Below are 24,740 nucleotides of genomic sequence, written 5' to 3'. Positions count from 1 at the left end.
CTCCTGGATGACTCAGGATTCAGTTTCTCCACAGGACAGGAGCAGACTGACTCTGTGTCTGCTCCAGCCCGGAGGACCAGGCAGGGGCAGAAGCCAAAACACTCTTATGAAATTTTTTTAAAACTTAATATCTCACCACTGATATCACAATGTTTAAGAGCTTCCTTAAAGTCCTCTTCAGTTAAATTAATATTCAAATGTTTCAAGGCACGCTCCAAGTCAGATATAGCGATCTTGCCGTCTTCAACCTTTGACAAGATGTCAGCAGCTTCTATGATCTCTAAAAGAATAAATATGTGCAATATTCTGTTATAAAATACATAGAGGGGGCCAGGCAGTGGTGGCGCACACCTTTAATCCCAGCACTTGGGAGGCAGAGGCAGGCGGATTTCTGAGTTCGAGGCCAGCCTGGTCTACAGAGTGAGTTCCAGGACAGCCAGAGCTACACAGAGAAACCCTGTCTCGAAAAACCAAAAAAAAAAAAAAAACATAAAGGGATTGGTGTAGTGGTGTACATCATTAATGTCAGCACTAAGAAGGCAGAGGCAGGTGGATCTCCATGAGTTTGAGGCCAGCCTGGGCTAGAAAGAGAGTCCCAGGAAAGCCAGAAACACGAATAAAGAACCTGTCAAAAAAAATACATGTGAATCAATTTGTTCAGAGCCTACTTTGGGCAAACTCATGTGTCAAATATTTACCTGAACCAAAACTCCAGCAGAAGTAAAATATTTTCTATTTGTAATGATGATCTCTTTATTTAAAACAATGTTTTTTTCAGTTCACGGCAAACGGATGAAAACCGATATTCTAGTTTGCTTTCTACTGCTGTGATAAACACTAGGCAAAGAACTTAGGGAGGGAAGGGTTTACTTCCCCCTATAGTTTAAAATCATTTATTAAGAAGAGTCAGGGCAGGGACCTGAACTCCCTTTCATAGAACTGTATCGTAAGTTTATCAGTCATTAATGTTCTCTCTTAACTAAGTTGGTTCTTTTTGTCGCCAACCTCTATAGCCAAATTAACAGTCCTAATGATCTGCAGAATTTAAAATATAAGATATATTTTAAAGCATCAGTGTTTTTTATCTATACCATTTCTCTTTTAACCTTGAAATGAAGTTCTGTGCATTTCACACTCTGAAATTACACAAAGTAGTTCAGGTCTTCATGGAAGTCACTTGGAAAAAACACCATCTGTATCCTTTCCACAAACAGTCATTCTACAGCTACTGAGAAACAATGCTGAAAACCAATCTCTCTCATCAAAGAATCTCCTGTAAACTCCTTAACAAGAAAGACAGACTCTGTCATCTCTGTAAACAAAATTAAAAATCTATCACATAATTGGTGCTATAAAAAAAAGTACACACAAGATCAATCTCAGATTAACCCTCTCACTTCATTAATGACTGATAAGCCTGGAATAAAGCTCTAGGAAAAGGAACGTGACATCTGAGCCAAGCTGCGGGGATGGGGGAAGGTCAGCTGATCCAACAGGAAACCCATACCAAGTAAATACTGTATGCAAAAACATGGAACCAAAAGCAAACTGAAGTAATTTAAATTATGATGAGTACTCTGGCTACAGAACAAATACAAATGCAAGTCTGATAAACAATGAGGCTAAAGAAAGAAAGCACATCATTCATTCAATATAACATTTAAAATTATGAGTTGTCACGAAAGATCCAAAGCAATATCTGGTGTACTAAATTTAACTTGCTTATAAACATCAGTTATTCTTAACAATAAGACAAGAACCAAGATTTCACTGCATTTGAGAGCTACAATTGCTCCTTGGCCAATGGCAATTCTAGGCAAAGAAGAGGCAGTAACATTAATCTAATAGTGCAAACCATTTATTTGGAACAAGTACTCTGAAGCAGAAATGAACTGGTAAGGGCACATGACAAAGGAGGCTGATTTAAGCTATGGGAAGGGAAGGGGGCATCTCCAAGGACGCAAGGTCTCCAGTAAACAAGGTGAGTAAAACGGGTCAGAGAAGACTATCCCAAGGAACAAAATAGATAAATGTTTAGGAGTAAGGAGGAAGTGTGGAATGTGTGGTCGGATAGGTGAACCAATTCAGCTAAAGTAGTACAGACTGAAAGATAAGCGGTACACAGTAACACTACAGAATTACGGCATGCACACTGCGGAAAACGGTCTACAAGTTTCTCAGAAAACTGAAGACATAACAGCTCTGTGACCCTGCCATACCTCTCCTACACGGATGCTCAAAGACCTCTAAGCCCTACCACAGAGATACTGGCTCCTTCTGTTTGTTGCTACCGTATTCAAAACAGCTAAGAAATGGAGCCAACCTCGGTGTCCATGGATAAGGAATATGTGGTGTTTATATATTATGGAATTCTATTTGGCTTAAAAAAAATGGACTCAGGCTGAAGAGATGACCCAGTGGTTAAGAGCATGGACTGCTCTTCCAGAGGTCCTGAGTTCAATTCCCAACAACCACATGGTGACTCACATCCATCTGTAATGGGATCCAATGCCCTCTTCTGTGTGTCTGAAGAGAGTATACTCATATACATAAAAGAAATAAATAAACCTAAAAAAAGGAAGGAAGGAAGGAAGGAAGGAAGGAAGGAAGGAAGGAAGGAAGAAAAAGAGAGAGAGAGAAAGGGAGGGAGGGAGGGAAGGAGGGAGGGAGGGAGGGAGGGAAGGAGGGAGGGAGAAAGGAAAGAAGAAAAGAAGGAAGGAAGGAAGGAAGGAAGGAAGGAAGGAAGGAAGGAAGGAAGGAAGCAAGGAAGCAAGGAAGAAAAATAGACTCATGACATTTTTAGGAAAATGGTTGGAACAGGAAATGCAAAGCAAAGAAACACAGACCCAGAGAAAGACAAATACCACATTTTCTCACACAATCAGAATCGAGATTTAGGAGACATACATTAGGAAGACATCAGCATTTGACAACAACCCAAAAAAATCTCTTGCTGTATGAAACATATAAATACATACATACATACACACACATCAAACTTATTTATATAAATAAAGTTCATACTCACCGCTTACTGTTGGTAATTTCAGACTTGAAGACAAGATTTCTTTTTTTAAACCTGAAAATGCACAGTGAAACAGTGAAATGAAGAGCGTTTGCCCTTACCTGCTTAGACAGGAAACAAGGGATAATGTAAGCTCTTCTCCTGATAGCATTGGACAAGGATGGCTACTCCCTTCTCAGACAATCGTGTTCCCAGTCTGTGCTCTCATTTCCCAGCATCCTCTGTGCTTCTTAAACATGGCAGTTCCTGACATAAAAGTTCCCTGTGCTTTCCTAGCAGCTACTCAATAAAGTATTTATTACTCTGAAATTAGTCTCTCTCACCCCCTCCTTCCCTTCCTCCCTTTCTCACCGATATGGTTTGTATATGCTCAGCCCAGGGAGTGGCACTATTAGAAGGTGTGGTCCTGTTGGAGTAGGTGTGGCCTTGGTAGAGTAGGTGTGTCACTGTGGGTGTGGGCTTTAAGACCCTCATCCTAGCTGTCTGGAAGTCAGTATTCTTCTAGCAGCCTTCAGATGAAGATCTAGAACTCTCAGCTCCTCCCACACCATGCCTGGATGCTGCCATGTTCCTGCCTCGATGATAATGAACTGAACCTCTGAACCTGTAAGCCAGCCACAATTAAATGTTGTCCTTGAGGCTGGAGAAATGGCTCAGTGGTTAAGAGCACTGGCTGCTCTTCCAGAGGTCCTGAGTTCAATTCCCAGCAACCACATCATGGCTCACAACCATCTGTAATGGGATCCAATGTCCTCTTCTGGTGTGTCTGAGGAGAGCAACAGTGTACTCATAAAATAAATAAATCTTTAAAAATAAAAAATAAAAAAATGAATAAAAAATGTTGTCCTTATAAGAGTAGCCTTGATCATGGTGTCTGTTCACAGCAGTAAAACCCTAAGACACCCTCTCCTTTTCTCTTCCTCTCTTGTCTACCTAGCTGCTAAGCCTGGAGCTTTTCTTATGTGCCATTTGCAGTTAGTTCATTTATCCCACAACTTTCCTACAGATATGTAAACTGAGGATAGATGATAGAAAAGAAGTCATTCTGTTTTTTAAATTTTTACTAGTTTATATGGATGGATGTTTGTGTATATCTGTGACCACATGTGTATCTGTGGACAGAAGAGCACATCAGATCTCCCAGAACTGGAATTATGGACATTTGTAAGCTGCCATGTGGGTGCTGGGAATTCAACCTGGGTCCCTAAGAAGAACATCCAGTGCCCTAACTATGGAGCCAACTCCCCAACCACACTCTACTTGTGTAATTAGGTCTGACTGCTGTTAAAAAAAGCATTATAGACTAACTCTCAATTAGCAGGGTATTACTTGAAACAAAAGGCAGTTAGAACACAAAGAAATTAAATTTTTTGTCTGGGTATGAAGAGCTAACCTTACTTTAAAAAAAAAATATTGCCAAAATGTAGGGTTGGACAATTTTGTAGATAAGTCTAAGATTTCTGGACTTCAACACTATTAACTAGTGCTAGCTGTTAACTAGTGCTAGCTGTTAACTAGTGCTAGCTGTTAACTAGCTGTCTATTTGATTGCAGTGATGTTGCCAGATGCACTGCAGGATAGGGATGCTTAGCCCACAACTCTTGCCTCTCCAGATGTAGTCCTTCCTCATGAGTCCTAGCAATAAAACTGTTATGGACTGTCAAACATACCCTCAGAAAACTGTGGCGGGTGAGGCACAAGCCTGTGACAGTGAGGCCTCTCTATCCACTGAGCAACTTCACTGCCCATCCCTTGGGGTAATTTCAACTATACTTTTTTTTTTTGCTAAAATTCCATTCAAAGACAGTAAATATCTTTTAAAATATAATTGTCATATAGATGATCAGGTAAACAATAACGTAATTGTTGACAAAAACAGGCATACTTATTCAGCAATACTTTACCTAATGGCCTTTTACAAAAACAGAAGTGAGAAAGAGCAGGAGAGAAGGAGGGGAGAGAGAGAAGTGGAGGAGAGAAGAGGGAAATGACCACAGTACTCCTTAATACTGGAACGTGAACATCATCTAAAATACATATAGAAATGTATTAATGTGCAATGAAATTTACATAGAAGGAAGCATGAGTTTGAAGCCACACAACAACATACAGAAATAACCTAAGATCCAGTTTGCGGTCGGGCTCATGGGCTCACATAGGCATTTAATTCCATAACAAAATCTATTTGCGGTCTGGAAGATGTCTCAGTGGTTAAAAGCACTGGATGCAGAGAACCCAAGTTCAATTCCCAGAAGATACCAAGTGTCTCTTAACCATCTGTAACAGCACTTCAGGAGATCAATACCCTCTTGGGGTCTCTTCAGGCACCAGCCATGCACATGATGTACACACATACATGCATACAAAACATTCATATGTGTAAAATAAATATATCCTTTAGAAATTTTAATTTTTGTCAATATGTAATCCAAAATCTAATCTATACTAGTGTTCCAATGTGTTCATGCTATTATTTAGAAATTATTAAGAATTAATTGGCAGCTGGTAAAATAGCTTGAAATTCTCGAATAAGCATTTAGAAATGGGGCTGAAGAGATGGCTCAGACGCTCTTACAGAGAGGATCTCAGGTTTATTCTCCTGGGGCAGCTCACAGTTTCCTATGGCTCCAGATAGAAGCAGATCCAAAGCCTCTGGTCTCCTCCAGCACCTGCACTTATGTCCACATACTCATACACAGAGACAGGCACATATACATAATTAACAATAATCTTTAGGGAAAATTAGAAAAGCAGTTTAAATTAACCATTAGAACCAAAAGCCCATAGATAAGTTCTCTTAATTTTAAAGATGTAAACTAAATGTTAATTACAAGCTGCTGGCTGTCAGCTTAATCAACTCACCCTCTAGATCTTCTAGCCCCTCCAGATACCGCTCTTTATCAGGCCAATAACCTCCCTTGATGGAGTCCAGCATCTCAATGGCCTCTTTCAATGCTACAAATACAGAAAATGTGCCAATGGCATACACAAACAAGATACACATAGCATACGTTGATATATCATTCAGTTTGTGGATCTGAGTTTTTCGGGCACAGGAAGATGATCAATAACCTCTTTTAGATCTGCATTTCCCAGGATGGCTCTCACTAACCACACGAGGCCACATAAGCACAGCAATCCCTCTCCACTCTAGTCTTCATGACACCCATCTTCTATCTACATCTTTGATCACAATAGCTAAACCCGCCTCCCATTTTTATTTTGTCTAGTTTTAGTTCAGAGTCTCACTGTGTAGCTCAGAATGGGCATACACCTACAACCCTCATTTATGTGTTAAACTATCTTGTAAAGCCTAGGATTTTGATGGAGTATTTCAATATATATCTCAAAGTATATGGCTTTTTCAATTTAAAAGTTCCCTTCATCCCCCCAAGCATCCTCTGAACCCAAGATCATCCCTTTCTGCCTTCCTTCCTGTCTATCCCTTTTTCCAGCCAGCTAACTTCACCTATCATGAAGACCATTCTAATAGCCTCATGCTTAGGAAACATTTGGACTAGGAAGCCTACAGCCGATAATCTCCTGTAAGAGAGAGAGAGAGAGAGAGAGAGAGAGAGAGAGAGAGAGAGAGAGAGAGAGAAAATTTAAATCATATGTAAAAGTAACTATGTTTAATAGATCATTTTTTTCCTCCACTCTTTACCCGGTTCCTGCAAGTAATTTGATTTTGATTTTTAAACCAATATCTACAAGTTTTTAAAACTTGGCTTTTAACGGACTGAGGAACTGTTAAATCCTCTACTAAAGATCTCTTTCTCTTAACTCCAATAAACTAAAGTAGAAGGAACAAGCATGGAGCAGCAGTGCAACCACAACCCTGAGAAGTTTATGGATTACCTCCCAAGTAACCATCAGATCAAGGGGGAATCAAGGCACAGCTGGAAATATCTAGAAAACAACAGGGGCGGGGCTAGGGGGGATGGGGCTCAAGCAGTAAAGCTGTGCGAAGCACCAGGAGCCGGTCAGCCCTGAGGACTCCCCCTGGATGACTCTCTCAAATCTTAATCAGTTCCTAAGACCCCACCTCTACGCACCACTCTCAGGGGAGTTCTCTTTCTTCGCACACATTTGGATTAAGTTCCAGTCTGAGTTTTAGAGGGGACGAACCACGACAAACCCTGGAAACTAAGCTAAGGGCAAAGCTTGACCAAATGACCCATCCTGGGGAGCCTGGTAACAATGTCACCGTAAAACTCTTACCAGTGAAGTTAGAAAACTTCGAAGTGTCTCTCAAAGCTTCCATACACTCTTTAACAGTCACCATGTTGTCTTCTAGAATGAAAAAGAGAGAAAGAGAGCAGTGAAAAATTAGAATTCCTAGACATGATCATCTTCAAAAACTAATAGCAAACTAAACATTTTTAAATTACATTTTAAAACGCTTTTTTTTTACAAAGTACATTTGAATCTGTTGCCAACCATTATTTCTTGCCAGAACCTGTACAAAGCTGCAGACACAGTTACAACTTAGCCTGAAATGGAATGAAAATACAAAGAGAGGCCTAAAACTTCACTTGGCTCAAAGTGGCAACATAGTATTTCTACTCAGTTTGAACTCTAAAGCCTTTCTTCACAGAGAAGAACAAAGCATCTGTGAGCAGAAAGATTTTAACAAGGCTGCTCCGCACAAAATTCAGGCTTGTTTCTTGGAAGAATTCTTTTAAAAGCAAAAGAATACATCTTTAAGGAAAAGCTCCTGTTCAAAGATAATGTTTTCAGAAACATAACCAAACATCTCTAGACTTGAAAACCCTTGTTATAGATCCTTCTACAAAGAAGAAGAAAAAGAAGAGGAGGAGAAGGAAGGAGAGGAGAAGAGGGAAGGAGGAGGAAGAGGAAGAAGACAAAATAATGAAACAAACCAACAAACTGTCTAAACCCTGAGAACGGTCCAAATGCTCACCAGAAGCAATGTCTGACTGAAGGATTTCATCCACTTCATCTTTAAATGATGTAATCCCAAGACTCTTTAGGAAATCTTCCAAGTTCTTCCCAGGTATCTTCTCATCTTCAAGCGAATCAAGAGCCAAAGCTATTTTCTGCAACTCTAGAAATAGATATAAAAATGATAGTTGACAATTGAACTCCTCTCTAGTTTCAAAAACAAACTTTTGTTTGTGTGGTCTGTGGTTAATTATTAAGTTCTGAGTTCAGGGTTTCAAAGACAGCTAAGTAGGTGATGGCATTTGCTACATAAGCCTGAAGAAAACCACAGTTAAATCCCTGGACCCCCAGTGAAAGGAGAGAACCAATGCCTGAAAGTTGTCCTCTGACCTCCACACACACATTGTAGTATGTATGTGTCAATACACCTTCATCATACACACCATCGTCATCATCATCATGATAATAATTTTTAAAGCTTTGTATGTGGATACTGAAGAAAAGCATAGAAACTTACACTTTTTCTGAGCACCTCTATGCTCTCCCATAAATAGTAAGAAAGTAATATTTATAGCATATAATAGATATATAGTAAGCTGGTAATGGCGGAAACATTCGGGAAGCCATGTTCCCATATGCCACCAAACTTCCAAATAGGCTTTCCCAAAGACAGCAGCTTTGGTACTGCTGTACTGACTCTTTCTTGCCCTTTATAACTCTTCCTACAAGTTCCAGCCTTATTCTGTACTGGGTGGCAATGCTATCTTCCTAATCACCATAGCCGTCTCTCAGATTCAGGTACCCGGCTAACTAACAGCAGCTTTCCATGACTTAGTTTACCCTTTTCCCCATCTTATAAAGTGTTATCAGTCCTGAACAACAGTCTTTCTGAGCACTGCCTTCTAATTTCAAAATTATATATAAAATTATGACTATTTACTCAATCACAACATGCTCCCAATACCATGTTAAAAGCTGCACAAGGGTTAATGCATTTGATCCTAAATGCTCTATGAATATGATGTTATTAGTGTCTTCATTCTGAAGATGAAATGAAAGATAGGTTAGATAGCATAGAAGAAAAACAAATGACAGAAAGATGAGGAGTGTCTAATAAAGGAAGCAGTAGATCCATGAGAGATTCTATAAAACAAAGTAATCCATAGAATAGTTCTAAGTCTGGGGCTTAAAATGACATAGAGAAAATTAATACCTAGAAAAGTTTAAAAATCACTAACAGAGAGGCAGGAGAGCTGGCTCATCAGTGAAAAGCACTGGCTGCTCTTATAAAGGACTGAAGTTCAGTTCCCAGCACCCCATAGTGGTTCACAACCGTCTATAACTCTACTTCCACAGGATCCAACACCCTTTTCAGACTGCCAAGAGTGACAGACATATACATGATGTACAAGCATAAAACATAAATTTTATAAAAGTAATTCGAAGATTTTCCACAGAGTCCATGAAGTGAAGATGGAATTTAAAAGATCTTTCAATAGACTTTTTCCTGATAGAAGCTGCCAGCTTCTGATCAAGCTAAGCTTTGATTGCCTTCCATCAGAAAAGTGCAGATATGTTAACTAGAAATCTAAGAAAATGATCCAAAAAATCAGTTTAAACAGGCTCAAATAATCTACTTACTTACCTTCATTTCTCTTCCTTAATAATGACTAGGGGATTGAACCCAAGACCTCAGTGCACATTATTAGACAGGGGGTCTACTAAGCCACATCCATAGCTCCTGCTCCCCCTCTTCCCCCTCTTCCTCTTCTTCCTCCCTCCTTCCTTCCTTCTTTCTTTTTCTTCCTTCCTTCCTTTCATTCTTCCTTTCCCTTCCCCACCTCCCCCACCCTCCTCTTCTTTCTCCTTCCTTTTCTTTCTTTCTTTTTTTCTTTTTTGTCTTCTCTCCACCTCCTCTTCTTCCTCCTTCTTTGCATGTATGCTTACATGTGTGGAGATATGCTTGTATGGTGTGCAGGTGTACATGTGCACATGCATGTTGAGACTGACATTGGGAGTCTTCCTCAATCACTTCTTCACTGGATTCATTGAGGCAAGATCTCCCCACTGAGATCAGAGTTCATCAATACGACTAGTGTAGCTAACCGTTTACTCTGTCCCAGGTCCCTGCCTTCTAAGAATTAGAATCACAGGCACGCCATACCCACCTGGCATTTATGTGGTTCTAAGGATCCAAACTTAGATTCTCAGGCTTACACAGCAACATTTTACCTTCAGAGTCACCTCCCCACCCCACCCCAAACCCACATTTACCTTTTAACCTGAAAGAGTCACGCATATCCTTTACTACTTTTGAAAAGTCTTCCAATTGTACTTTGTCACCTTTTGTGAGGAAAAAAATAGTTTATTAGATTACCTTCACTAAACAAAAGTCGGAGCCAATGAAGCAATCTATAAAACTGCAACCATCTGGCATACATTCAAGAATCATGTTTTTTTAATAACAGGTTGATTTACAGAGTGAGTAAAAAGGTTACAGAATTTAAACTGAGTTCTCAGTTTCCATCAATTAAGAGAAACCATACAGTCCACAGTCTTATAAAATGTAGCTGGAGTCCTAAATGAAAAGAGGAGATAGATCTCAGTCTTAGTTTAGGCTTTGCCTGAAGAAGAAAATTCTGTGGCAGACATACTGAAAGGTTCTTTGACTATAAAGTCTAACAAATACCGATACCCCTTCATATTTAAGCAAGAGAATGTAACTATCAGATTACAAGTCAAGAGACAAATATGAAGAAGAACTTTGCTTCCTACCCACCATCATAGAAACTTAGTTAGAGATTTAGAATTTTATAGATGATGACCACAAGCCAGAACGAAGCATGGCATCGAGCACTGCACATCCCCACACCATCGATACCCTGCTTTACAGGTTTCAATAGATAGCTACAAACACGTTGTCTTGCCTCTTATCCAGCACATGTTGTCTAAAATAGCACTTGATTACCAGGAACTATATAATAGGATTACATCCCAATACTGCAGTACAGTTCCCTGTTTCTCATAGACATATCCAGAATCCTACCTAGACTAACCACAAAGACTGTCTCTAAGTCTGTCAGCCATCCTAACATAATAATAAAATGTTACCACAAAATGTGAACAGATAATCTTTTTTTTTTAGACAGGGTCTTGCTAGGTAACATATGCTAGTTTGAACTCGCTATATAACCTTGGCTGGCCTTCTAAATCTTCCTTCTTCAACCATCCAAATATGCTGGGATGACATGCACGAGCCATGACATACCCTGCCTCAAATAGATCTCAAATTTCCCCATCTCCTGGCCTGTTCTCACTGGTAAAACACCACACAATTTGAAGGTCTTGAAATAAAATATAGAGACTGATGTTCCGTATGGAACAGCCCAATAATGTGAGCACCTTTTACAGTTCCTCAATCCATATCTTATCATTTTAACTGTTAGACGCACCACCTGGTTGAGATCTGAATCTGTAGGAGGCATGTAGGTCCTTGTCCTCACAGAGAGGCACTAGGGGAGCCCGGGATGCTAAGCACACGAGCTTGTTTCTTCAGGGGAAGGACTGCAATACCTGCTATCCAACCAGAAGGCTGGAGCAGATGTGCTTCCTAGCCTGGTGACACTTTGGTGGCACTGAACTCTTCCACAGACCCTATGGTAAGCATGTTTTCCTTAGTCAGTCTACAGAGCCTATCTTTATGGACTTTACCAAGTATCGATGTAGTCCTGTCTGATCTTTATTTAGCTTACTTTAATCCTTAAGGGGATTTATGTCTGCTTTGTTGTGCACACGGTATTAATTATTACCAAATTAGTTTTCACCAAATTGTGCTGTGCTTAGATATGCCTAAAATAAACTGCTCTGGGTCAGACACCAGAAGTTTGAACCAGCATTGACTACTGAGCCATGTTGGGCTGAACTGCCTACTTGCTTGCTGCTGATTGTCACTCTGCTGGCCATGAAGATTCCAGAGACCCCCACATGAGTCTACTGGAAAAAAAACCAGAGGGAATGCTCCAGGGCATCTAGTCTAGGCAGCATGTTCTTGGATGTAATCCAAAGCACAGCTAACCCAAGAAAAAAGTAGACAAATAGGCCTGCATCAAAATAAAAAGGATTGTCAGAGTGACATTAACCAGAGACAGACAGGCACACAGACAGACAGACAGACACACACACACACACACACACACACACACACACACCACATGTAAGAGCAGAGAGCTAGCAACCACTCACCCATGAATTGAGAGAAAAATTTCAAGTCATACATTGGATTAGAGATATATAAAATATATCTGAAATGTACAATGAACTCAAAATAGTTATTAACAAGAAAACATATTTTATATAGACATAGTTCTTGAATAGATATTTCCTCCCAAGAAAATATATAGGTATCTCACAGGTGTACCAAAAAGAATACTCTAGGCATGAGAAAAACACATGCTGAGCTCACAGTGAGATCCCATATCACATTTGTTTGCCTGATTGTCACTAAAGACGGACACTAAATTTTTGTCCTTGGATACCTCTTAATTTAATATTTGGAATACCCACCATCAATTGCTGCTAATTTCACTGCTTCTAAGAATTCTTCCTCTTCTAAATTACTATCCAAACTGGACAGTGTGTTCCACAGCTGAGAAATATCCATCTGGTCGCTGCCGAGATTTTGCAGGGTCTCAATAGCAGTGGGCAAGACTAAACCATGGACAAAAACACAAGTTTTACAATATATTTACCCAAGGTATTAATACTACAACTAACTCTTACTTGAAATAGTTGACCATTTTAGTTTGGGGATTAAGATAAATATCAAATATAGCACAAATCAATACTCAATTTCAAATATCAAAACAATAGAATATTTGTAATATAACTTAGAAGTTTCCGAACTATTTCAAAAACCATACAATGTCCTCACTCCTAGGTAATCACACACAAAAAATTCTGAGAATGTAGATCAGCAGAGCTGCTTCCCAGCATACTCAAGGGTCTTAGTATAGTCCCTAACACCAGGGTAATTTTCTTTGAATGTTAGATTTATAGAGGCCTGAATTCCCAAACATTTCAAAACTGTTAATGATTTCATTTTTAATTATATGTATATGGGTAAGCACCAGCATCCAGGAAGCTAAGACAGGAAAATCACCTGAACCCATGCTGGAGAGTTTTAAGACCAGCTATGGAAACTTTGTTAAGACTTCATCTCAACAAACAAAACAATGTGATTAGTTAGATAGATGCGGAGAGGAGGGGCCTGGCACTGTGGCCAAAGAGAGGGAATGGGTTAAGAACAACAGTTACCACTGGGTCTACACAACTGGGTGCTGAGCTGGAGGATGCTGGGGAGCACCAAAGGACAAGAATGAGAAAGACATGTGAACTGTGTGTGTGCTCGTGGGATGGTGTGATGTGGAACATGAAAGCACCAGCTTTGTCTGATCACAGTGCTAGTGTGTGTCGAATGTGTGGCAGTAAGCAGGCCTCACATAGGGAAAGCCCTGTGCCTTGGTTTTCTCTTCTGAAAACATACTGTTAATATGGGAATCCATGGGGTAATGGTATGCTATAAATAAACTCTATGTATGAGTAACAATAATGCAGTAATTATAATTGCTATGATGTCATACACTAAAGTCTTAGTCATAACTGAAATGTTTACAAATAACTGAAAATTAGGACTAAAAGAACCTTTATTACTTTGGGTTGTTATTTGTTTGTTTGTTTGTGACAAGGTCTCATTATATAGCCCTGGATGTCTTGATACCATGTAGAGCAGGCTGGCCTTAAATTTACAGATATCCACTTGCCTCTACCTCCCAAATGCTGGAATTAAAGGTATGTGTCACCATGCCCAGTCCTTTAATACTTTTTTTCCAGGATTTTAAATGAAAAGATTGAACTCTACCTAAAAACTAGACTAGGGAAGTTTTTTTACTAATCATCTGAAGCCCAAGATTACCATCTGTTAGGATCAGACATTTACCACCAGAGTGGTGTCATCCACCGTCCTTATGAGAAAATGATCAGTTGAATCCTGGCTTCACTTATTACATAAAACAATTTCTAGTATTTATATATGAAAAGAAAACTAGAAACATTTAGGAGACACTGGGAAATACTTTAACAAGATCAAAGCTGGAATAATCTAGTGTCTATGCGAAGGCAGAGCCAGTAGCTAACCCTGAGAGAGGTAGAAGCTGGGATAGGACTGGATGCTGGAGAGAACATAGATTTTAAACTGCTGTTTCAGAGAGTGAGGAGTAAGCTGGTTGTAATCGGACTCAGAAAAGCCAGGAGTTTTACTTCAACAGCTCCAGTGAGCTACAGAAAGGCTAGAGAGTTTAGGATATTGTGTAAACATATATCAGACAATTTAAGTCAGATAAGAAAAGTAAAATTGAGTGGAGACCGATCCAGAGAATGGGGGTAAATGGATTGAAGTCACAATCTAAGGACTGTAGAACCACTAAGAAGATAGGCCCTGAACAATCTGGTGAAAAGGGAAAAGAAGTAACCTAAAAATATAATTACAAAGAAAATATAACTAAACATGTGAATGAAGAATATACCACATGATTGTGCCAAGAAAAATTTAACTTCCATGATGGTAAAACTCCTAAGAAAAAAGAAAGTAACTAGATAATACAAATAATTTCTTCATCTTTCCCCACTCTGCAACATAATATAAAGAAAACTCTATTTATAAAGTAAATAGAACGCTTAATTAAAATCCACTACCATTCAACGTGTAAGCATCAAGTAACATAACTCTAGTTTGGCCACAGTGTTTAAGGTACTGTCACTCCATTAAGAGCAGGTGTTTATGGGACTGGAGAGATGGCTTATCAGATAAGAGCATGTACTGCTCTTTGAGAGGACCTGCGTTCAGTTTCCAACACTCTTGTCAGCAGCTCACAACTCCTTGTGACTATAGCTCCAAGGGATCCAAAACCTGCTTCTGGCCTCCACAGGAAACCACCCTCATGTGCACACACTCAACCTTCACCCCAGATGCAAACGTAGACAGAATCAAATATTGTTAAATGGGTGGTTATAATGGTTATTGTTCTCTGTGTTGAGCTTCACAGTGCCAAATACTAGTTGATATTAGTTTACTGACAGTTTAGCATACATGTTAGGATTCTTGGATGTCATTCAGTAGGTTGGAAGATTGAAAACAATACTTGTAAACAGCTGAAACCATAAGCTCAGTATATTAGTGTTCCGAGTTTTAATAGCATCACTTTCTCACAGTGACAAGACATTTTGAATCTTCCCCACTTGGGTGGTTCTGTCTACAGTAAGTATGGGGGTCAAAGTAAGACTATGATAGCTCTCAGTTCGCTTGTATGTAGAAGTTAACCTAGAATTAGGGCTCAGTATTGAAAAGATTTCAGCTGAAGTTGGCAGCACAAAGTTAGGCATTCATTGCCTGATGATGGCTCAAGACGACTAGCTCTTCCAGTATCTTATAAAAGTCTGTTATCCTCTAAAATCTTTCAGACTATTTGGTCCACAAAAGGCACAAGGTGTCAGTAACATTCATACATACGTAAATCATCAGAGAAGGGGTGTGTGTTTTTCAGCATGGTATCAATAAACTCTTTAATATTCACTTGTTTTGTCCCTAAAAGAAAGAAAAACATTTCCTTTAATATTGTCAAGGATTAAGTTATTATGACAAATACCGAATTACGTAAAGACAAAATTATATATACCATATAATACTAAGCACTAAAATATGTTTAGAAATCAGTTTAGAATCAAAAATCAAACACAGAAGGAAGTTGTTCAAAGTAGTACACAGTATTTTAACTTTAAATATATGTTACCTGAAATCTCACTATATCCATGACATGAGGACATGTCAGGAAGTTCTTTATCTTGACCGCTATAAGTTTCTCATTTCCTCTACCACTTTCACATACACTATTATAAATATACTACTTTTTGAGAAAAGTAAGCCTACACATGCATTGCTCTACACACGTCGTCTGGGGTGTTTTAACTATTCTTGGATTTTGGTCATTCATAAACATATCAGAATTGGCTCATAAAATCCTGAATTTTGTTAGCATTTCTTTAGACAAACAAATTACAGAAATAACAGTCTTAGTCTAATGGCCATTGTACCCTTAACATTCCCAGATCTCAGCTCATCCCAGAAGCTAAATAGCACTGGATAGAAGAACTGACTGCTTTCAGTCTTGGAACATATTAACATAAGACATGTTCCCATCCAGATCACCCTTAATATACTTTTTGTAATGGATATTTTAAATGGATTGTTAATGAATATTTAACAAAAGATTTTTAATGGAGATTGGAAAAATATCATATTTCCTCTAGACAAGTTTTACACAAATTATATTCTCCTACTTCTTTTTTTATTATGAAGGTTTTAAATACATATATAACTTAGAATTTTGTAATAATGCTCATGAAGTATCCTTGAAATCAGTAATTATTAACCCGGTCAATCTTCCATGTAGAACCCCACTTGCTTGAGAATCCCAGCTCCGTCTCTTCCTTAAGGAATCTCCTTGCTCAGTTACTTGGGCACTGGTACCTCCAAATGGGAAGCCTGTACTGTGAGCCAAGGGCTTTGATACAAGGGAGACACCTTTGCCCTTTCAGCGTCTTGTGTTTTGACTTCTGCCTTGTCAGACAGCAAGCCCAAAACTTTGCTTTTTTTTTCACTGCAGTTTTATCTCAGGAAAGTATCTGAAAAGACTAGGAACACTGGCTATTTCTAGGTGATAGAATTTTGAGCACTGAACTATACTTATGAACATTCCTGATTGACTCGATACTTTTTCTAACAAAAGGGGTAAAGTCATGATTGTGAGAATAGTTTCCATATTATCATTTACCTACCGTCAACTTGAAGTAATTCTTTGATCTTCTGTCGTTCTGACTTAGGAAGGTAAACTCCAAAATTTTGAAGACACGTGTCCAGATCCTCGTAATCAACATATTCATCCTGAATTTTACTAATGCCTTCAATGACATTGTTCAATGCTGAAAATAAACCAAGTTGTTCATTTTAGAATTAAGCAGACATTAAACAAAAGCACAAGTATTAAGATGAATGTTAGGCCCAACATTAAACAAAAATATAAATCACTTTAGATGTGTTGGATGCTGACTGCATAATCGTAAAGCTTTAAGAGATTTATGTTTGTTCAACTTTTGTTGTTTGAGGGTCTCATGTAGTCCAGGCTGGCCTCAAACTTCTTTTGTACCCAAGGATAGGATAACCTTCAACTTCTGATGTTCAACCACCATGCATGCTTTTTGTAGTGCTGGGGATTGAACCCAGAGACATGTACATGCTAGGCAAACACTCTACGGACTGAGCTATATCTCCAGCCTCAAACTTTTCAGTGCTAAAAATCTGTAAGTATTAGAGGCAGTCAAAAATATTCTACTTTGCTATGTCATTTATACAAAGAAGTGCCAACTTTATCATATTGACAACATCACTACTGAAAGCTTTTAGAAGCAAAAATCCCACTTAATTGAACAAGTTTAAATTCCATAATGGTTTATTTCATATTAGAAAAAACACAAGCAGAAAATCTTCAGTCCTTACTGATAATTGAGATAGTGCTTATAGGAGTGTGTAGTTTGGTCCATGGCAAATTCATTATTTTAATCTTCTGTAATAATAAATATGATTACTTAGAAATAATTATTCTACACCTCTTGGAATCAATACTTTATTATTTTGGTCAGTGATTCCTTCATTATATTTAGATTGCTAAATTTGTGCTTCCGTGAAAGCATTCCTTTTTTTCTTTCTTTCTTCTTTTCTTCTTTGAGACATGGTCACATTATGCAGTTCTGGCTGTTCTTGATCTCACTGTGTAGACCAAGCTGGCCTTGAATTCACAGAGGTCTGCATGCCTGTGCTTCCCAAGCGCTGGGATTAAAAGTGTGCACAACTATGCCAGGCTTTGAAAGCATTCTTAAAAGAAATTATTCCAAAATATATAGGTTTTTGTGCCTGCCTCCCCTCTCCATGCTTGGATTTCATCTAGCTTGAGCTTGCAACGGGCCTTGCGTCTGCTGTCTCCAGTGCTCTGAGTCCATATGTGCTGTCTCTCTGCTGTGTCCAGAAAACACACGCCTGTGGGCATAAACCACCTCTGGCTCTTGATTTCTTTCTATCCCCTGTCTCTGAGCTGTGGGAAGAGGGGAGATGATAAGGATGCTCCACTTTGTGCTGAGCATTCCAGACTCTCATTCTCTGCACCTCTCTTGACTAAGAAACTACTGGCAACTGATAGACGCTGAGAAAGGGAGTGTCCATTTTCTTTAAGAGTGGGCTTAGCAGCTGGGCATGGTGGTGCATGTGTCTTCAGTCCCAGCACTTGGGAGGCAGAAGCAGGCATATCTTTGAGTTCGAGGCCAGCCTGGTCTATATAGTAAGTTCCAGGAAGTCAGGGCTACACAGAGAGATCTTGTTGGGGGGAAAAAGAAAGGAAGGAAGGAAGGAAGGAAGGAAGGAAGGAAGGAAGGAAGGAAGGAAGGAAAAAAGAAAGAAAAGAAAAGTTGACTGAGTACACTCCTGTGGAAGACCACATATCCAAGAATATGTGGCAGTATCAACTATATTTGGTGAGTATTTTTTAGAAGTAGACACAAAGTTGGGTGAGTAGGAGAGCAGGTAAATCTGGGAGGAATAAGAGGAGGGGCAAATGTGATCCAAATACAATGTATTAAATTCTCAAGAATCTAACAAAACTGAGGGAAAGATAATTCGAAAATCAAGCAAATAATACTGTGTATGTGTGTGTATATACATATGCATGAATAATTTTTCAAGAGGCTGATATACTAGATGGCAATCAGCACAGAGAACAGCTGGTCAAGATGCAGAGAACGTTGAGCTCTAAATAGAACGTGTATACCATATGCCCTCCTCCCTAGGCTCAGGGATCACTGTGAAAGAAGGCAAGGAAAGAGTTTAAGAGCCAGAAACAGTGGCTGACTACAGAAAACAGTACCTTCTGGACGCAACTGGGCAGCTGCAGATATGAACTCATGGCAGCTGCAGCAGCACACATAAAAGCTGTGCAAGCCCAAGCCAGACCAAACCCCAGCATAGAGACAGAAGCTGGACACACAATCCCACCTCTAGCCATGCAGCTATTGACAAAATGCGAGCTTCTGGGAGAAGGTGACACTGTGTTCTCTAAGAGTACAGTTCCTAATGAGGTGATTGTGCTCCAGTAGAATACCACACATCCAAGAATATTTGGCCAACACAAATTGGTCTTGAAGGGTATTTTTTTTTAAGGACACAAAAGTCGGTGGGTAGTGAAGTGGGCTGGATCTGAGAAGAGTTGGTGAGAGATGAGAATAATCAAAACACATTGTATGAAACGCTGAAAGAGCTAATAAAATTTAAATTTTTAAATAGAACAAGATCATAAATCCTTTGAAGAATAAATGAGATAGAAAGAATCTCACACAGGTACACTGGGAAAAATTAAACAGGTTCTCTCCAATATAAGAGTCAGAGAAAGTACTTTATTTCATAATTTACTTTTTAAAAAAAAAAAAACCACTTGTGTACATAGGATAAGGTCAAGCAAACAACCACAAAACAAAAGTAGCACTGGATTGTGGTGACGATTGCACAATTCTCTAAATTTACTTAAAGATCAATGAGTGGGCCACTATTATGTAAGTAAATTATAGCCTAAAAAGAGCATCACAAAATGTCCTGAAACAAAAGCAAATTACATCAGTATTTCATTCAGACAAGTTCCTCACAAATACTTGAAAATCAATTCCAAACCAATGAGGCCAATTACCCATTGGTTCTCCTTGCTGTCGCTTGGATTACTGGATCTCTGTGTAGCACTTTCTGGGTCTATAAAATCCAGATACCAGCTTAAGGAGATGAGTAAGTTAGCTCTGACATCCTGAGATAGCAAGTTCTTACACGCTGGCGTTGAGCTGCCTAAGAATCCCAGCAGCAGTAAGTGTCTATCCCAGAAGCAGCGAGTGTCTATCCCAAATCAAGTCCAGCTTTTTGTTTCATTTCATCTTAGCTTTGTTTCATCTGTGCTCTGTTTTGTTTGTTTGGAGACAAGCTTTGTAGCTCAGCCTGGAATCCTCCATTCTCCTGCCTCAGCCTTCCAAGTGTGGGAACTACAGAGGCATGCTCCACCACGCCCACATAAGCAACTTCTCTACGTTCTATTTGATCTTTTTCTTTTCAACCTATTTGCTTTTCCTCCAACTCAGTTTAAACAAAATTGTCTACCTACCATCATAGTCAAGGAAATTGTGCTCCTTGGAGACCGCCATAAGAAAGTCATCTAAATTCACCATTCCAGTGTCTGTAAAATAAAGAATTTTCAGTTACACGATCTGGTATACTTTACATTGAAAATACGTTTTCATTTTTATTTAATTAAGAGAAAAACTTACTTGATTCTTAATTTCCCAATCCTATTTTGCCTTCCTATACTCCTCCTAAAATAAGTTTTTCTGAAGTAGGTCATTTTATATTATTTTTCCCCTTTTGATATTTTTGAGATCATAGTTTAATTACAACATTTCTCCCTTCCCTTTAGTCCCTCCAAATCTTCTCGTGTACTCCTCCCTGCTCTCCTTCAAGTTCATGGTCTCTTTTGTTTACTAATTGTTGTTGCATGCATATATATATATATATGCATAATGTATGCATATATAATAGGTGTATACAGATATATGTATAAATACATAGTTTAATAAGGCCAATATATAATAATTATATATGTATATATGTCATTTTAACAACCACTGGGGAGATATTAGTACCATAAACTATATTAGTCACCAAGGACACAAAAAAAAGTAAAACACAGTCTTTATTTTTTTAATAGCTACATGCGAAGGTATGAGTTGGATGCTAAGATTTGACAGATACAGGGGAAAAATAATCCACATCAGTGGACCAAGGCAGTTGGGGAATCAATTTCAAGTCAAGGTGAAAGGTGAGTCAACACAGCATCCATTAAGACATTGTGAGAGCGGGAAGCATCCTCGATCATGTATTACACAACACTCCTGGGATTCAGAGGTCCAGGTCACTAGAACGTTTTAGATAGAATCCCTCCAACAGCAATCACTCAACCCTGATAAGCAGCAGAGATGGCTCAACAGCTTTACTAGCATCCACTCCTTAGATATTTTGAAATTAAATTTTCTTCTGACTTGCATTAGCTGAGAAACCACGCCCAGACCCTGAAAATTCACTTTTAATGTTACTTTATTCACAAGTCACTTTTTTCAAAGAAAAAGTTCCTTCTTTTCTCTCCCTAGATGAGCTTCCACAGTGGATAATCCTTAGTGACTGATAAAGACAACTTTCTTTTTTAAAAAAAAATCTAACTTTTATTGGATATTCTACTTATTTACATTTCGGATGTTATCTCCTTTCCCCATCCTCCACCCCAGGAACTTTCTAATACAAAAGAAGAAAAACCTAATGGGTCTAACTACTGCCTTAGTCACTACCTGCAAGTCCCTCCTATGCACAGAATCTTCAGTTACTTCTTAAGTTCAAGCTACTTGAGTAGAGATTTTTATAGTCCTTGTTTTACTCCCTGACCTCTCCAGCAGGCTTGCCACCTACACCCACTCTAGAAGACACAAGCAGGACAACAGCAAGGAGTTATCAGAAGTAAGGCCAGCAACTCAGATTTCACAAGGATTTTCGTCTTAACATTCTCCCCTTTTATGCTTCTTTTTTGTCCTGAGTGTGTGTAGTGTGTAGGTGGTGTGGTGATGTACATGGATAGTCACAAACATGTGTGTGATGCACCAGTGTGGGTGTGTGATCACACAGTACCATGCCTGCTCAGCTTTTATGGGGCTAGAGGGATCTAACTCTGGTCCTCGAAGTTGATCAGTGAGAGCTTTATCTGCTGAGCCATCTTCTCAAGTCCAGTATTTGTTTTTTCTTAATCTTTGGACTGGTCCATTCTTTCCCACTCCTCAAGTAAGATAAATTCCCCCATAGCCCACCCTCACCCCAGATTCTTACTTCCCTGAAAATATTTAACTTTCTCAAAAGTTTCAAGGTAGCAAGTTCTCACCAGTTTGAGTGAGCTCTGGCACAATCTTCTGGAAGTCTTCATCTGATAAAGCAATTCCTACCGAGGGTAAAGCAGACTGAAGTGCCTCTGGAGAAATGTAATCTTCTAGGAGTTTAGTGAGAGCTTCATAGACATTTTCTAAATGCAAAGAATGTAGGATGGTTATATGTTTCTAAAGCAATAATGATTGCCAAAACTGTTTTGTTGTTTTTATTTTATACATTTTAGATAAAATCTCATGTGCATCTTAGACTGACTAACACCCTCTACATAGCCAGGCTGGCCTTGAACTGACACACCTACCTCAACCTCTTAAGTTACAAGTATGAACATCATGCACAGCTGGTACCTAAAATCTTGAATAATTTGATAAGTTTCATCTACTGATCACCTTGCAGAAGGGTTTGCTTTTTCTGTTATCTTATATTTTTTTCTTTTAGATCACACATAAGACTGTTAAAATTTTACAAATTCCTATGTGGAGAAGCAACCTGTTCCAATAGCCCAGGCTGCTTGCTTCAAACATAGTTTAGGTGTCCAAGACATCAAAGCATCAATGTATTTTGTTTAAATTCCAGAACTCCACTCACATTTTTAAGAGTTCTTTCCCCTTCCATAAACTGGCCCTGCTATGCTGAGTGCATACTTCCACATAATAAACTCCTATGGGCATGTATGCATGGACGATATCACTTCTATGACATTCAGGTAGGAAATATATAACCTGAATTTATGCATAAATAAAATATAAATTATTGTATTGTCACTACTCTTCTAGTGTCAAGGTCATGAAAGACTGACAAGGCATTCTAGAATGAGAAACAAAGGTGATTTGGCCACTAAATGCAATGTGTAATCCTGGATCAGTTTGTGATCAGAAAAAGGATGTTCCTGAGACAATTGATAGTATTTGAATAAGGTCAAAAGCCAATAAGAATTGTTATATCAAGGCTAATTTCATTATTTAGATCATTGTGCCATAAATATATAAGATATTAACACATAGGGAAAACAGGTGAAGAATATTTGGGAATAGTTATACTATATTTATAACTGTTGTGAATGTAATGTCAGTTTTAAATAAACGGTTAGTTTTTTTAAATTTAATCATGGAGGCAGTCACATGTCATAGAGTTCCCGATACCATCGATATTTTTAAGAAAGTTATTTATACCAAATGAATGATTTCATTCCTTCTTACATACAGAACATCATATGGAAGTGGTAGGTGACATCATTTGATTTAATAAAGCCAAGTAGACAGACATTGGCTTGTGAAGGCCTCTTCTATCCACTGACTAAATGTTTGCTACTCTGTTACTCTGTAAACCTGGGACTTTAATTCTTACTGAACACACAGAAACAGCTGCAGAGAGTAGTAGAGGGATCACAATAAATAACCCTAGTCTTCCTTAAGGATCATAATTCTTTTTTCAACTAAGTGATTGAGTTACATGTTAGTGTATGTATCATTTCTTTTTCAGTGATCCTTATTTTAACTCCTGCATTAAATGCTGTGTGTTTTTAAAGTCTTTTTTTAAGAGAAAAGACATGACGAAGTAACTTTAACAGACTATAGCAAGTGCATAATTAAGTTCCATTCAAGGTACTTCTATGATGAAAGTAGAATAAGAAAAGGAAATAATTAATTATCCCTGATGAGAGCCTTAGGTGTAAGATACCTAAGAAGTATAATATTAATCATTCTTTTATATATATATATATTTTTTTTTCATCCATAAAAAATAATACCTGCCGAACCAGGAATATCTTCACATATTTGAATTGTAGGACTCTAAACAAAAATTTCACCAATTTCTTACATATTCTAATAAATTACAAAAAAAGCTTACCAAAGAAAAATGTACCTATTTTTCTTTTCTCTCTCTCTCTCTCTCTCTCTCTCTCTCTCTCTCTCTCTCTCTCTCTCTCTGTGTGTGTGTGTGTGTGTGTGTGTGTGTGTGTGTGTGTGTGTGTGTAAGTGTGCATGAGGTGAGGTATTGTATATGGACCTGTGTGCCTGTGAATGTGGAGATTAAAGGTCAACCTTGGAGCTTGTTCCTCACATGCTGTAGGCCATGGTTTTTGAAACAGGGTATTTAACTGGCATAGAGATCTTTATTTAGGCTAAGCTGTCTAGCCAGCAAGCTCTAAAGATCCATCTGTCTCCACCTTTCCCAGGAATTATCATCAAAATCACAAAATCACATGTACTGGTCTGCATATCAAGGTAGTGGTTACACAGGCTGACAGCTGAACAATTCAGGGAAAATGCTCAAGTATTGAGTGAACAGCTCATGCCACGTGTTTCTGCACTCGGGAACCTAATTCCTAACTTAGGCATGTGGTACTGACCCAAGGCACTGACTGTAGATTCTTTCTTAGCAACATGCTGTAGAGTGCTGGACAGCCTCTTCAGGGCCAGCTTCTGACGATCTGAGATGATAGAAGTATCGCTTATATGCAGTAGCTTATTACGATCTGAGATAATAGAAGTATCACTTTTATCCAGTAATTTATTACGATCTGAGATGACAGAAGACTCTCTTTTATCCAGTAACTTAATACGATCTGAGATAGAAGAATCTCTTTTATCCAGTAACTTAATACGATCTGAGATAGAAGAATCTCTTTTATCCAGTATCTTAATATGATCTGAGATAGAAGAATCTCTTTTATCTAGTAACTTAATACGATCT

The 24,740-nt window shown here is 38.6% G+C and overlaps 1 protein-coding gene across 1 annotated transcript in view; it reads right to left on the bottom strand.

The window, feature by feature from the left end:
• Nucleotides 1–24,740, bottom strand: part of Efcab13 (EF-hand calcium binding domain 13) — a 61,589-nt gene that overhangs the window by 12,148 nt on the left and 24,701 nt on the right. Inside the window, exons 9-19 of the mRNA XM_028780561.1 lie at nt 24,397–24,696; nt 22,042–22,179; nt 20,227–20,298; nt 16,820–16,963; nt 15,495–15,569; nt 12,494–12,637; nt 10,205–10,273; nt 7,950–8,093; nt 7,247–7,318; nt 3,029–3,079; nt 137–280 (exon numbers count right to left, since the gene is read on the bottom strand). Of these exons, the coding sequence (XP_028636394.1) occupies nt 137–280; nt 3,029–3,079; nt 7,247–7,318; nt 7,950–8,093; nt 10,205–10,273; nt 12,494–12,637; nt 15,495–15,569; nt 16,820–16,963; nt 20,227–20,298; nt 22,042–22,179; nt 24,397–24,696 (1,353 nt within the window). The remainder of the gene's footprint in view (nt 1–136; nt 281–3,028; nt 3,080–7,246; nt 7,319–7,949; nt 8,094–10,204; nt 10,274–12,493; nt 12,638–15,494; nt 15,570–16,819; nt 16,964–20,226; nt 20,299–22,041; nt 22,180–24,396; nt 24,697–24,740) is intronic.

This window comes from Grammomys surdaster, unplaced genomic scaffold (genome assembly GCF_004785775.1).
Source record: "Grammomys surdaster isolate TR1022 unplaced genomic scaffold, NIH_TR_1.0 371, whole genome shotgun sequence".
NCBI lineage: Eukaryota > Metazoa > Chordata > Mammalia > Rodentia > Muridae > Grammomys > Grammomys surdaster.
The sequence above is the reverse complement of the archived record's forward strand: the minus strand, read 5'-3'. Positions and strand labels throughout refer to the sequence as shown.